This window comes from Taudactylus pleione, unplaced genomic scaffold (assembly GCF_031769625.1).
Source record: "Taudactylus pleione unplaced genomic scaffold, aTauple2 ptg000538l, whole genome shotgun sequence".
In the NCBI taxonomy this organism is placed as follows: Eukaryota; Metazoa; Chordata; class Amphibia; order Anura; family Myobatrachidae; genus Taudactylus; species Taudactylus pleione.
The window spans coordinates 184549-196945 of record NW_028284940.1 but is presented as its reverse complement, the minus strand read 5'-3'; the positions used below and the strand labels follow the sequence as shown (position 1 = coordinate 196945).

General features: G+C 48.8%; 1 protein-coding gene across 1 annotated transcript in view; it reads right to left on the bottom strand.

Moving 5' to 3' along the window:
* Positions 1-8104, bottom strand: part of IPO9 (importin 9) — a 71166-nt gene extending 63062 nt beyond the window's left edge. The window contains exons 1-4 of the mRNA XM_088451148.1: positions 7710-8104; positions 7436-7497; positions 6031-6117; positions 5750-5951 (exon numbers count right to left, since the gene is read on the bottom strand). Coding sequence (XP_088307274.1) covers positions 5750-5951; positions 6031-6117; positions 7436-7497; positions 7710-7857 — 499 coding nt within the window. The 5' untranslated portion in view covers positions 7858-8104. The remainder of the gene's footprint in view (positions 1-5749; positions 5952-6030; positions 6118-7435; positions 7498-7709) is intronic.
* Between the last annotated feature and the right edge of the window lie 4293 nt (positions 8105-12397).

Below are 12397 nucleotides of genomic sequence, written 5' to 3'. Positions count from 1 at the left end.
AGTTTAATAGAATTGGGTTTAGATCATACAGATTATGGCACCCATTCCTTTCGAATAGGGGCAGCCACTTGTGCAGCGCTTGCAGGGAGGGGCATCTCCTTCGGATATTCAAAAGGTGGGGCGTTGGAAGTCAGGGTGTTATAAGAAGTATGTTCACTGCGACAAGTTGTAGGTGCGCACCCTGCGATAACCCGAAAACGTTGTTTACCTGCCAATCGTTGAACGGTTAGCGTTCAACAATTGGGGGTGTGAGGGGATTTTTTAATTTTCCTCCCGTTAGCCATGATCTGACCCAATTTGGTTCACGGGTAGGTTTTTGGTTTTTTCTTCTTCACTCGGGTTCCTGTTTCCCCCTTTTTTGGCATCCCTGCTAGTTAGTTGCTCTGTTTTGTTCTAAGTTGTGTCGTTTTGATCCAGGTTGGGTGTGGTTTCTCATGTTAGGGTTTCTTCTTTTGCAGTGTTGACAAAAGAAGACGGGCAGGTGTGGTTGGTTGGCCACTCCTACATTTTTTGGGCGGAAAAACATGTCTCGGGTCGGACTAGTGGCTTGCCAATTGGTAGTCGGAAAGTGCGTTGGATTGGAGTGAGAGGTTTGCGAGTGGACGGTGTTTTGGCACTGATTGTTTCTGCGGTAGCAAAATGGGGAATGCCCGAATGGCTGGTGCTTCACGTTGGTGGCAATGATGTTGGTCAGCTGACAGGCGTGGGTTTAATCGTGAGTCTGCGTGAGATTGTGGATTCGATTCGTACAAAATGGCCATCCATTCAGATGGTGTGGTCAGAGATGACACCCCGCTTGACGTGGAGAGGAGTGCGAAAGTTTGGGGCATTGGAAAGAACACGGAGGAAGGTGAACGGGGCAGTGTCTAAGCATGTCGTGTCGATAGGTGGCTTGGTGGTGCGTCATGGCTTTTTTGAGGGTGATCTTGTACGTTTCTTCCGTCATGATGGCGTGCATTTGAACGGACTGGGTATGAATCTTTTTGTTCAGGATTTGTTTTCGTTTCTTGGTTAGTTCTTTTGGGTGGCGGGCCAGTCTCTATTAGGACTTGGCTTTGGCGGGAGTACGCTGCAGCTCAGTGGTTTTATGGGACGCAAGATAACTGTGGGAGCACTTGCTCTCGATGTACAAGGCGGATTTGTCCTGCTCCGCACGGGGGGACCCGGGCGTTTTTGCACGAAACGCCTCGGATTGGCCCAGGAGGGAAGTGAGACCCTCACGGTTTAAGTGCGTCTGAAAGGGGGAATGGTTTAGGCGTTCCCTGAGTATTTTGGAGTAAGTTAAAAAGCTAGAACTGAGTCTGCAGCGTCTCTTTGCCACCCTGGTTAGGTTAATTGATTCAATTATAAATAAAAGCTGTGACCTTTTTTTAGCCAAGCTATGGTGTCTGTGTCTTTATTTGTAGTTAAGGTTAAGTAAGCTAATCAAGGTTGTATAAGTTTGGAAGTTATAAACGTATGTAATTCTTATGAAAAAAGGAGAGAGTTATGGTAAAACTTACCCTGGTTAACTCTCTTTCTTCGAAGTCCATAGGGCTCCACAGGGTAGATGATTGGGAGGGGGTAGTGTAGGTGGGACGTGGGGGATCGGACACCAACAGCAGAGCTTTTCAATCCCAGGATGCGCTGGTCCTTCCCCCTATACTCAGCCCACAGCCTGAAAGCAACTCAGTTTTGTTAAAAAGCCCTGCAGAAGCAGGATAGGAGAGAAGGAAGACTGGTACACTGAAGAATCACACCTCTCACACAGAGAAGGAAACAAGTGACCAAGAGAAGAAACCCATAGAAGTCAGGTACGTCAGGGCGAGTGCCCTGTGGACCCTTTGGACTTCGAAGTTAACAAGGATAAAGTTTTACCATAACTCCTTTTCTTCTTCAGGGTCCATAATGCTTCACAGGGGAGACATTGGGGATGCCCCAAAGCAGTGCAAGGGCGGGGACACTCCTGAGCTGAGAGAAGAACCCTGCGCCTTAAGGAAGCATCCTGAGAGGCAAATGCATCAAAGGCATTAAACCTAAGAAAGGTGTGGACAGAAAACCACGTGGCCGCCTTGCATAGCTGTTCACCAGAGGCGCCACACTGTGCTGCCCATGATGTACCAACAGAGTGAGTAGAATGAGCAGATACTGTAGCTGGCACAGGAAGGCCAGTCTGCGTGTAAGCCTGTGAAATAGTCATGCAAAGCCATCTGGCCAGAGTCTGTTAGCTGATCATCCCTTCTTATGGAATCCATATAAGATGGAGTCCGACTTCCTGATGGCACTAGTACGGACCACGTAGATCTTCAGAGCACGGACCACATCCAAAGAGGCCTCACCTGCCGAGAGGTCTGGTGATTGAAAGGCCAAGAGCACAATTTCCTCATTAAGGTGGAACGAGAAACCACCTTGGGAAGGCAGCCCGGCACGTTCTAAGAACAGCCCTATCCTGATGAAAGATTAAAAAGGGGGAGTGACATGAAAGCAACCCTAAATCTTCGCAGTGAGCCACTTGACAATCGACTGATTCCAGGGGTTCGAATGGAGGTTCCTGAAGTGGAGAACCACTGGCAAATCCCACGGAGCCATAGGAGGGACAAAGGGGAGTTGTATACGTAGAACACCTTGTAGGAAGGTGTGAACATCTGATAGAGGGGCAATTCTGCGCCGGAACCAGTTGTACAGAGCTGAGTTGTGCACTTTCAGAGATGACAGGCGGAGTCTGTGATCCAATCCAGCTTGAAGGCAGGCAAGTATTCTATAAACCTTAAAAACATGAGGGTCATAACTTCTAGGAGCACACCACTGGAAATATGTATGCCATATTTGGTGATAAATTCTGTCAGAGGCCTGTTTACGAGCTCGGAGCATGGTCTGGACCACAGAGCTAGAAAATCCCTTAGCCCTTAGGAGGGATGCATCAAGACCCAAGTCGTTCAAGACAGGCAGGCCAAGTCCAGCTTTAGACAGGGACCCTGAGACATCAGATCTGGTCGAAGGGGAAGTTGAAGAGGAGCGTCTATGGGGAGACTTCGAAGATCGGAGTACCAATGGCGTCTGGGTCAAGCCGGAGCTACCAACAGGACTGTGCCCCCTTCCTGTTTTAACTTCCGAAGAACTCGAGGAAGAAGGTGTATTGGAGGGAAGAGGTTTGCCAAACGGAAGGTCAACATCACATATAATGCGTCCACGAAGGCCGCATTGGGATCCCTTGTCCTGGTTCCATCCACTGGAAGTTTGTGGTTGTGTCTTGAGATCCACATCCGGCAGACCCCATTTGTCCCCCAGGAGTTGACGGCTGAGGAAATCCGCTTCCCTATTGAGAATTCCTGGGTTGAACAATGCGGAGATGGAGTTCGGCTCATGTGAGAATGCAGAATACTTCTGCCATTGCTGTCAGACAAAGTGCCTCTTTGGTGATTGAGGTAGGCCACCATGGCGTTGTCAGACTTTACTTGTACTGGCCTGCCCTGAAGAATATCCTGAGCCAGAGTGAGCGCTCTGTAGATGGCTCTGAGTTTCAGAACGTCGATTGGTAAGACCACCTTAGCTGGAGTCCAGCGGCCTTGAAACGGAGTGCTGGCCGGTCACTGCGCCCCACCCGCAAAGGCTTGCATCCATGGTGAGGAGTGCTCAGTCTGGGATCCAAAAGGGGCGTCCCTTGTCTATGTGAAACGTCTGTAGCCACCAGGCTAGGTACAGGTGAACCTCCAGGGTGAGGCCCATCGTCTGGGATCTGAGCAGATGTGGCAGCCCGTTCAACCTGGAGAGGATCAGGTGTTTTAGGGGCCTGGAGAGAAACTGAGCGAACTCCACCATGTCAAACATGGACACCATGGATCCCAGGGTCTGCATTGTGAATTGACACTCGATGACTGTGTAGTTGTCTGCTCATCCAGGTTTGTGGTAATACAGAGTTCTTGTCTGCTGTTAGGAAGATTCTCTGAACCGTAGAGTCCAGAAAGACTCCCAGATGTACCATTCTTTGAGAATGTGTCAAGGAAGACTTTTTCAAGTTGACCAGCCAACTGTGCGTTTATAGAAATACAATGGTTACCTGTAGTTGGTGGTGAAGAATTTCTGGGGAGCTGGCCAACAGATAGAGATCGTCTAAGTATGGGAGCAGTCTGATCCCTTGACGACAAAGATAGGCTGCCATAACTGTCATGATCTTGGTAAAGACACGAGGAGCCGTTGAAAGGCCAAAAAGCAGAGCCTGAAATTGGTAATGTTGCTCTAGTATAGCAAACTGGAGATATTGTTGAGGAGGCACTATAGGTACATGTAGGTAAGCATCCTGAGTGTCCAGAGACACCATAAAGTCCCCAGGCTCCATAGCCAGGCTAATAGAGCGGAGGGTTTCCATATGAAACCTGGGTACCTTGATAAACTTGTTCAGACTTGAGGTTGAGGATAGGGCTTATGAGACCAGCTGGGCTTCTGAGCCAAGAAAAGGGTAGAATAATAGACATTCCCTCGCTGTGAGGAGGGGACCGGAATTATTACTCCTGAGAGCAGTAAGGACTGAATGGCCTTTTGAAGCAGCATATCCTTTGCTTGGCTCCAATGGAGGTCCTGTGCAAGAGAACTGCTGGGGTAGTCCCCTCAGGAAGGAGAGGGCATATCCGTGGGAGACCATTTTTCTTACCCAGGCTTCTGATGCCAGAACTGGGGAAAATGAAGAAGTCGGCCTCCCAACCTGGGAGCCCCCAGGGAGAGGCCCACCAAGTCAGGCTGAAGGCTTGTCTTCAGATTTGGTAGGTGGACATCTAGTAGCCCAGGTAATTTTGTTCCTAGGATTGGAGGCCTTAGCTGAAAAAGTTAAGTACCGGGTCTGATACGGATTGGAACCCTGTTCCAACCCCTGGGTCAAACCCGGAACTTTGGTGTAAAAGTAGTATCAGTTAAAAGTAGGATGACCTTGTACAACAATCACCAATACAACCATTCATCCCAAGTCATCAGTAAAGGTGGGTATCCATTAAACCAGTGGTTTTCAAACTGTCTTCAGGACCACACACAGCTCACATTTTCCAGGGCTCCTGGCAGGTGCACTGGTGTATTCATTACTCACTGACACATTTTAAAAGATCCACAGGTGGCGCTAATTATTTCACTTGAGTCTGTGAGGTGACCTGGAAAACATGCATGATCGCGATGCGATGTGCGACCAGCGTGGACGCACATCGCATCGTCAGATCTGCCGTGCAGTAGGGCAGATCTGACAATCTAGGACCCGATGCACTGTGAAAGTCTGGATGCAGGAGAGATCGTAAGAAGATTGGACACCAAATCGTGTGCAGAGCTGCCGGGGAGAGTTTCAAGGGAAATCGTACACATCAGGCGATTGTGAGCACATCGCTATGTCTTTGGCCAGCATTAACTTTGTTAAAGATATTCTGTTGCTATTTTTTTCTTAATTGTAATTTTAGCATTGGAAAGATGATACTAATATACTGAACACAGGTGTTACAAAAGATCCAGAACTTTGTTAACTTTCCTGTTCTATGTATCCACTTTGGGAAGTCTTGTAGTGAAACTAATTAAAAGCAAGATTAGTTAGTGATTTATAGCACATCATTTAAAATTAACAAGGGTCAACACAGTATTAGGTCACTGAGTGCAGACATATAGTTGTACCAAGTTATCAGCACTAGACACCACAGAGACTGCGAAGACCTGTTGTGAACAGCACCTATCTACTAGACCACTTCTGTACAATACTAAATAATCCATAAATGCATAATTATATACACAGAACTATATGTACCTGTCAGCACTCTCATGGCACCATGTACAGCATTGACTTCTCCGCTTACTAACATCTCCATGAGCAGATTGAAAAGTTGCGGCCACGCTTCAGGCCAGTCCCAGTGAGCAATGGCAGAAACTGCATATGCTACGCTGGAACGCACTTTACTGATTGACTCACGAAGTCCTCGAGGAAGCAGGTGACGGATTGCTGCCTTAGCCTAATCAAAGACAAATCAAGCACTATGAGTACTTCTCCCCACAATTACCTACAACATTACAGAAATTAAGACTACTCACCCTTTCAGTGGTCTCAGGTAATCTAAACTTCTCTGAATGAGAACACCAGTGATTTTCCACATACTGCTTCAATACTACTGACGCAAGCTGAAAAAAAAGGTCAGTTCAGAACTAGTTGACATCTGCATCAAAGTAGTGACCAGTGTTCCTGTCCAAAATGATAAAAATAATCATTCACAACATACAATTGTTTTGCACTTCCAAATCCCATGCCTTTCAACAGATCATATACAATTCATGAGTGCAATTTGCAAAGCACCTATAACAAACATACATTTTTACTAGAAACATCATAACTATCCTAAGCCACTCCTGCTGTCAGAATACAGAGGGAAAAAAAACAATTACATACAATAAATTGGGTCTACTGGGAAAACTGGGAGACACAGAATCCATATTATCTGTTATTTGATATATGCAGTCTACACCAATGACATTGCCAAACCATCATAAGATTCCATATAGCTGGGCCATTCATTTGAAAGGGATGTATAGTCAGCACCCCGATAGCCAGGATGCAGACTGTCACAATACCAACAGCGGCATGCGGACTGTCAGAATCTTGACAGATTACGAAAGTATTAGGGTCAGGGGAGAGACTTAGGGTTAGGTACTAGGGCGAGTAAGGCTGCAGCAGGGGAAGGTTAAACTGGGTACACACTGGAACGATGACGGGCCAAATTGCAGTTCCATAAAAACAAATCGCTTACATCGCTCAGTGTGTACAGCCAATATGCGCGCTCATGCGGTCACATGTGAAGTAGTCAGGTTTGATGTGCTGCACATAGCTAGAAACCTGTGGTATGTTTATGAAGGACAGAACAGTGATCATTCCATCCTTAATTAACTTGTTCTAGTGTGTACGGGCAATCGCCGTTCAAGGGCATTTGTTTTGATGTCGTAACAAAATCCAGTCGCTCCAGTGTGTACCCAGTTTTAGGATTGGGCTGCGGGAGGGATGGATTAGGGTTAAACCACTTACAGAACTCTAACTCATATTCAATTAGTGTCGCGTGCGCTATAAAGTTTTGCCTGCCTGTGTTTGCCTACATCACGTATTTTAGCCACGGCGAAACTTTTGTGGATCTAGTCTTTTCACTTTTAATTTAATACGGGCCTCTGTTGGGATTCTGACTGTCAGCATCCCATACCCAATCCATCTGCATGTGGTCCCGTAGTATTAAATATTACTCATTTCTACCTACAGGATTACAGCACCATATAAAATGACAAGGTAGCAATACATGCATGCCTTTACCTAGAGACAAATGATGACAGATGTACAAAGTTTCTCCATTGCTTTCCAGAGTAACACAAAAGCAAGTACTGTAGTATGACACATATCAACTAGCTTCTGGGTACCGCCTCTGGAACATGCAGGATATAAATACACATTATGTCTTACCTGCCTGATGGCAAGAGCACCTTGTGGATCAACAGTCAGCTCAGCCAAATGTATCCCAAACTCTGTTACATGGAAAGACAGCAGGGGGAGCGGTTACTGATAATGGATAGCGAGAGGTGCATATAGTTACATTGTGTATATATGGGAAGTTACAGGAGGCAGCATCCATCACTACACTGCATCCTCCTCCCGGGTCCGGTCCATTCATCCGGTCTCAGGCATAGAGCTCAGCGCCCCCAATCCCGCTCATACTCGACAGCAGACGGCTACTCACCCTCTGTCACTTCCAGCACTTTCAGCTGCTCCTCTGCTGCCGCCCGCACCTCATGTCCCGGAGACAGGATGCCGCTCAGCGTTTCCAGCAGGGCCTCCCGCAGGCCGGCCTGTACAGTGGGCAGGGGGGCGGGCGTGCTCTGCGCCATGACACCGGGAAAGGAGGAAGCGGGCAGTCGGACCTGAATAACTTCAATGCCGCACAGCGCAGCGCGCCAACACCGCCCGCCAAGCCGGTCCGCACGCAGGGATAGAGGGCGGGATCACGCCGGGTGCAGGAGGCGGGTACACGCAGGTTCAAGGGTAGGGTCATGGGTCGGCATGGAGCTCGCTCATCACTGCTCAGAGTAGTACGTCCCATTCCCTATACTCAGCTAGCGCTTCTTCATCTTGTCGTCAATGGGCGATCTGTATTCAGCTCTGCAGATTCTGCCACTTCCCTCCTGCTGTAGGCTGGAGCGCCAAATAGTGCTCTGCATGTGACTTGTCCTCTGTAATGAGGTTATCCTGTACAGACAGCATTAGCACGGGAGTATAGCATTTTAAAGGGCTATATCAAAACATGATTATTGGAGAGATTTATAAAATCTTGGAGAGAAATAAAGTGAAGTTGTACTAAGCAAGCAATCAGATTCTGCCATTTACCTAGCACAGTCTTTGAAATGACACTTAAGGTGCGTACACACTGGGCGATTAAAGTGGACGTCTGAACGATAACGATATTGTTCAGTCGTCCACTTTATCGTCCATTTTTAACATCAAAACGATGAACGACAACAACGACGCGCATTCCCGCGGGTCGTTCCTCATTATCGTTCATCCAGTAAACATGCACTCAACCTGACGATGTTGTCAGGTTGCTGCATGTTGGGGAATGGGGGAGAGAGCCCGGCGCTGAACGATATCGTTAATGATATCGTTCAGCGGGTGTGCTCAATGTCATGAACGACATTGAGCACATACTGCCGGGGACACACTAGACGATATCGCTCAGGGAGCATATCGTCTAGTGTGTATGCTCCTTCAAGGCATACTTGCCGACTATCTGGCTGCCCCTTCCGGGAGGGAGCAGCCAGATCGGCTTGACTGGGGGGCAGGGCCGGCTAGACGACGAGTCATTTTGGCCCCGCTACACACTGCCGATATTACAGGCAGTGTAAAGCAGGGGGAGGGGCCAAAATGACTTGAATCGCGTCACAGGCCCCCTGCTGCCGGGGGATTTTCTTGCGGTGGGGGGCTGGAGGGGTCGGCAGCTGTCGGGAGACTTGCCTTTCTTCCCGGGAGGTCAGGAGCTGCACCCGATTTTCGGGAGGCTCCCGACCAAATCGGGAGGGTAGGTAAGTATGACTTAAGGTGGCAATACACGGCATGATATGTGGATCGGCACGATATAGGCATACCTCCCAACTGTCCCGCATTCAGTGGGACAGTCCCGTTTTTTTGGGATTGTCCCACCCGCGGGCCGCAGTGTCCCGCGGTGGGGGGGGAGTTGGGGGAAGCATACACCGCTGCTCTGCATAGCAGAGCAGCGTGTATGCAGAGCGAGAATAGATGCTGTGCGCCTGCACACAGCATATATTCACAGTACAGGGGGAAGCCCGGCCCTTTCTGATGTAAACGGGGTGTGCTGCTAGGCCACGCCTCCTTTCAGTATAGGGAACACTCGCCTTCGGTGCGCGGATCTCCCGAGTGGAGCTCCTCAAATGTTGGGAGGTATGATATAGATGCTATATCGTGCCGTATATGGGCACGATATCTTACCTGATATCGTGCTGCACCCTCCCACGGGATCGTAAATCGTATCCCCAGATCTTCCCGCAGGTTCATATGATCTGGGATGTGATTTATGATCTCATTCAGATGGTGGAGGGGGGAGCCGGCATATCGTGCGGTCAGTGGGGACCACGCAATTATCAGCGGGGACAGCACGATCCATCTGCCGACGGACCGGCAGTCGCCCTACACGGTGCATTGCACCGTGTTTGGCCACCATTAGGGGCTAATTTATCATTGTATATTTGAGGTATAATCCCCGAAATACCTATTAAGTATGAAGGAGGGACCGCAGAAGGTATCTCTGATACAAACTGTGATCCCTCCATTACCGCTGGCAGCCGCATCCCCTATAGGTTTCTATGGGGGGATGTGATGCTGTCAAATTTACCAACATCCGGAATGCAATGCATTCCGTATATTGTCCCCCGCACCTAACACCATCTGAAGATGGCGTCAGCCGCCGCTGTGGCCTATGGGCTACACCTCCCATAATTAGCCAGTGGAGGGTTCATCTGGAACCCTCCCCGGCAATGGCGGGCGTGTATGTGCAGTCAGAGTGATTGCACAGCAGCCCCAGCAGCTCTCGGGGCACATCGCAGGGACAGGCTCCTTTTGGAGCCCATGTCCCAGATGATACATCCGGGTGTTATGATTGCATATTGCAATGCAATCATGGGCGGTAATGTGATGCCCAGATCGCATTGCAATAGCGATCATTAATAAATGGCGGTCTAAGAAGCTGATTGATTGCTATGAGAAATGATCCACATTATTTTACTGGAAATAAATCTCCCCATGTTTAAATGGGTTGGGTACGGAATGCCGACGCTTGGGATCCCAGCGGTCAGAAACCCTACACCGGCATCCGACAGGGTTAGGATACCGACACCTGATGGTCGGTATCCTAACCCTCCCTTCCTGGCGCATAAACCTAACCTCCCCTTTAGTACCTAAACCTAACCGCCCCATAAACCTAACCCTCCCCTCTTAGTGCCTAACCCTCCCCCTAGTGCCTAACCCTAACCCCTCTACTTACCTTCGGTATGCTAGCGCCTGGTAGGTAATATGACTGCATCCCGTTTCAACATGGACACAAACTTTAGTTTAAAGGCCATGTCAGTAACATGTAACTTGGCCTGTCATTGGGGTCTATTCATGTAGGACCCTGAACTGGCTACTGAAAAATATCACTATATTTCACATCACATTGATGCGCTATATAGTGATGTTTTGTAATCATTCATGTACGCTTGCCTACCCTCCCGATTTTGCCGGGAGCCTCCCGAAAATCGGGTTTAGTTCCCGGCCCCCCGGAAAGGCATGCAAGCCTCCCGGCAGCCACCGATCCTCCCGACCCCCCCCCGCAATTAACAGTTAAACCCCCGAAGCAGAGGGGGCCAGTGACTTGATTTGCACTGAATCGCGTAATTTTGGCCCTACTCCACAATGCCTGTATTATCGGCCACTCCCCCTTGTCCCAGCCACGCTCCTCCATCCTGCTGATCTGGCTGCTCCCTCCCATAAGGAGCAGCCAGAAAGTCGGCAAGTATGCACTTACCTGTGCGGCGTCTTCCTGCGGTGGCCCCTCCGCAATCCCTGGAAGCCACTGCACATGCTTCGGCATTTGAGAGCAGCAGGTCACGTCAGACCTGCTGCAAAGGAAGCTGGGCTAAAAGGGGCGGAGCCAGCACCAGCTGCCGGGCAAAGAGCAGGGAACTTTTTAACTTCCCTGCTCTTTTCGGCTGGCAGTACAGATTACGCTATCCTGAGATAGCGAATCTGTACACTGCAGAACAGAATGGCCATCGGTGGGATGTCCATTAATGATTACCATCAATGGGTTCATAAGTGATTACCATTGATTGCAGAAAAACGATCTAAGGTGAACCATCAATGGTTTGCGCCTCTCGATGGCCACAGCTGCTGGGAGCACGACGGGCAATCAAAAAATGGCAATCAATGGTGGAGGGGCTTCGCATGCTGTGGGGCTAAGCTCTGTCCCGTGAAGAAAGAAAAACTATTGGCTCTCACTTGTCCATCGACGGCAGAGACCAAATTGGTCTCTGCAATCGATGGCAAACCATGGGCTATGGGCCTGATTCAGAGCCGGACGCTATTTGCGCTTGCTCGTTCAGAAAAAAGGGGTGGCTATTCAAATGAACCGTTCGCTCTTTGCGGTCTGTTCACGCCTCTAGGTCTGAACGAGTGAACAAAACTTGCGGTCGCTTTTTGGAAAATACGCCCCTGGCCGCTCGCATCCTACGTCATGTCCGCTATTTATTAGATTAATCGAGTACATCGACCAGCGTATGAACTGCTCACTATTCTTGTGGTTGGTTTTTCCTACCATAATCTTGCGAGCAGTTCTGACTATAAAATAACCCAGTGACGTGGTCAATGACGCTGCTGTATTAATTATGCACACCCATAAAACGCCCGTTTTGACCTTTAAGCACGCCTGCGTTCTGATCTCCACTCCCCGTTTTCAAGCACCTTCCCCTGTTACCACCCACATACGCCTCCTCATGTCACTCAAAATAGCAGGCATTCGCTATTTAGCGAACAAACGATTTTCGGCCGCACTGACTGGTTCGCGAATGCGTATTACGATCCGTACGCATGCGCAGTTGTGCAAACAGCGCTCGGAACAACTGAGCGGCCGCTTACGAGCGGCTCTGAATCAGGCCCTTATGTACAGTTAACCATCGATGATTGCTAACTGTCGATGGTCATCCCTAATCAAACCTAATGAGTGGAGAAGTTGCCCATAGCAACAAATCATCTTCTATTTATCATTTTATAGATAGTACTTGATAAATGATAGCTAGAAGTTGATTGGCTGCTATGGGAAACTTCCCCACTCTTTAGAAGATTTGATACATTTGCTCCTTTAACTTTATACGATAACAAATG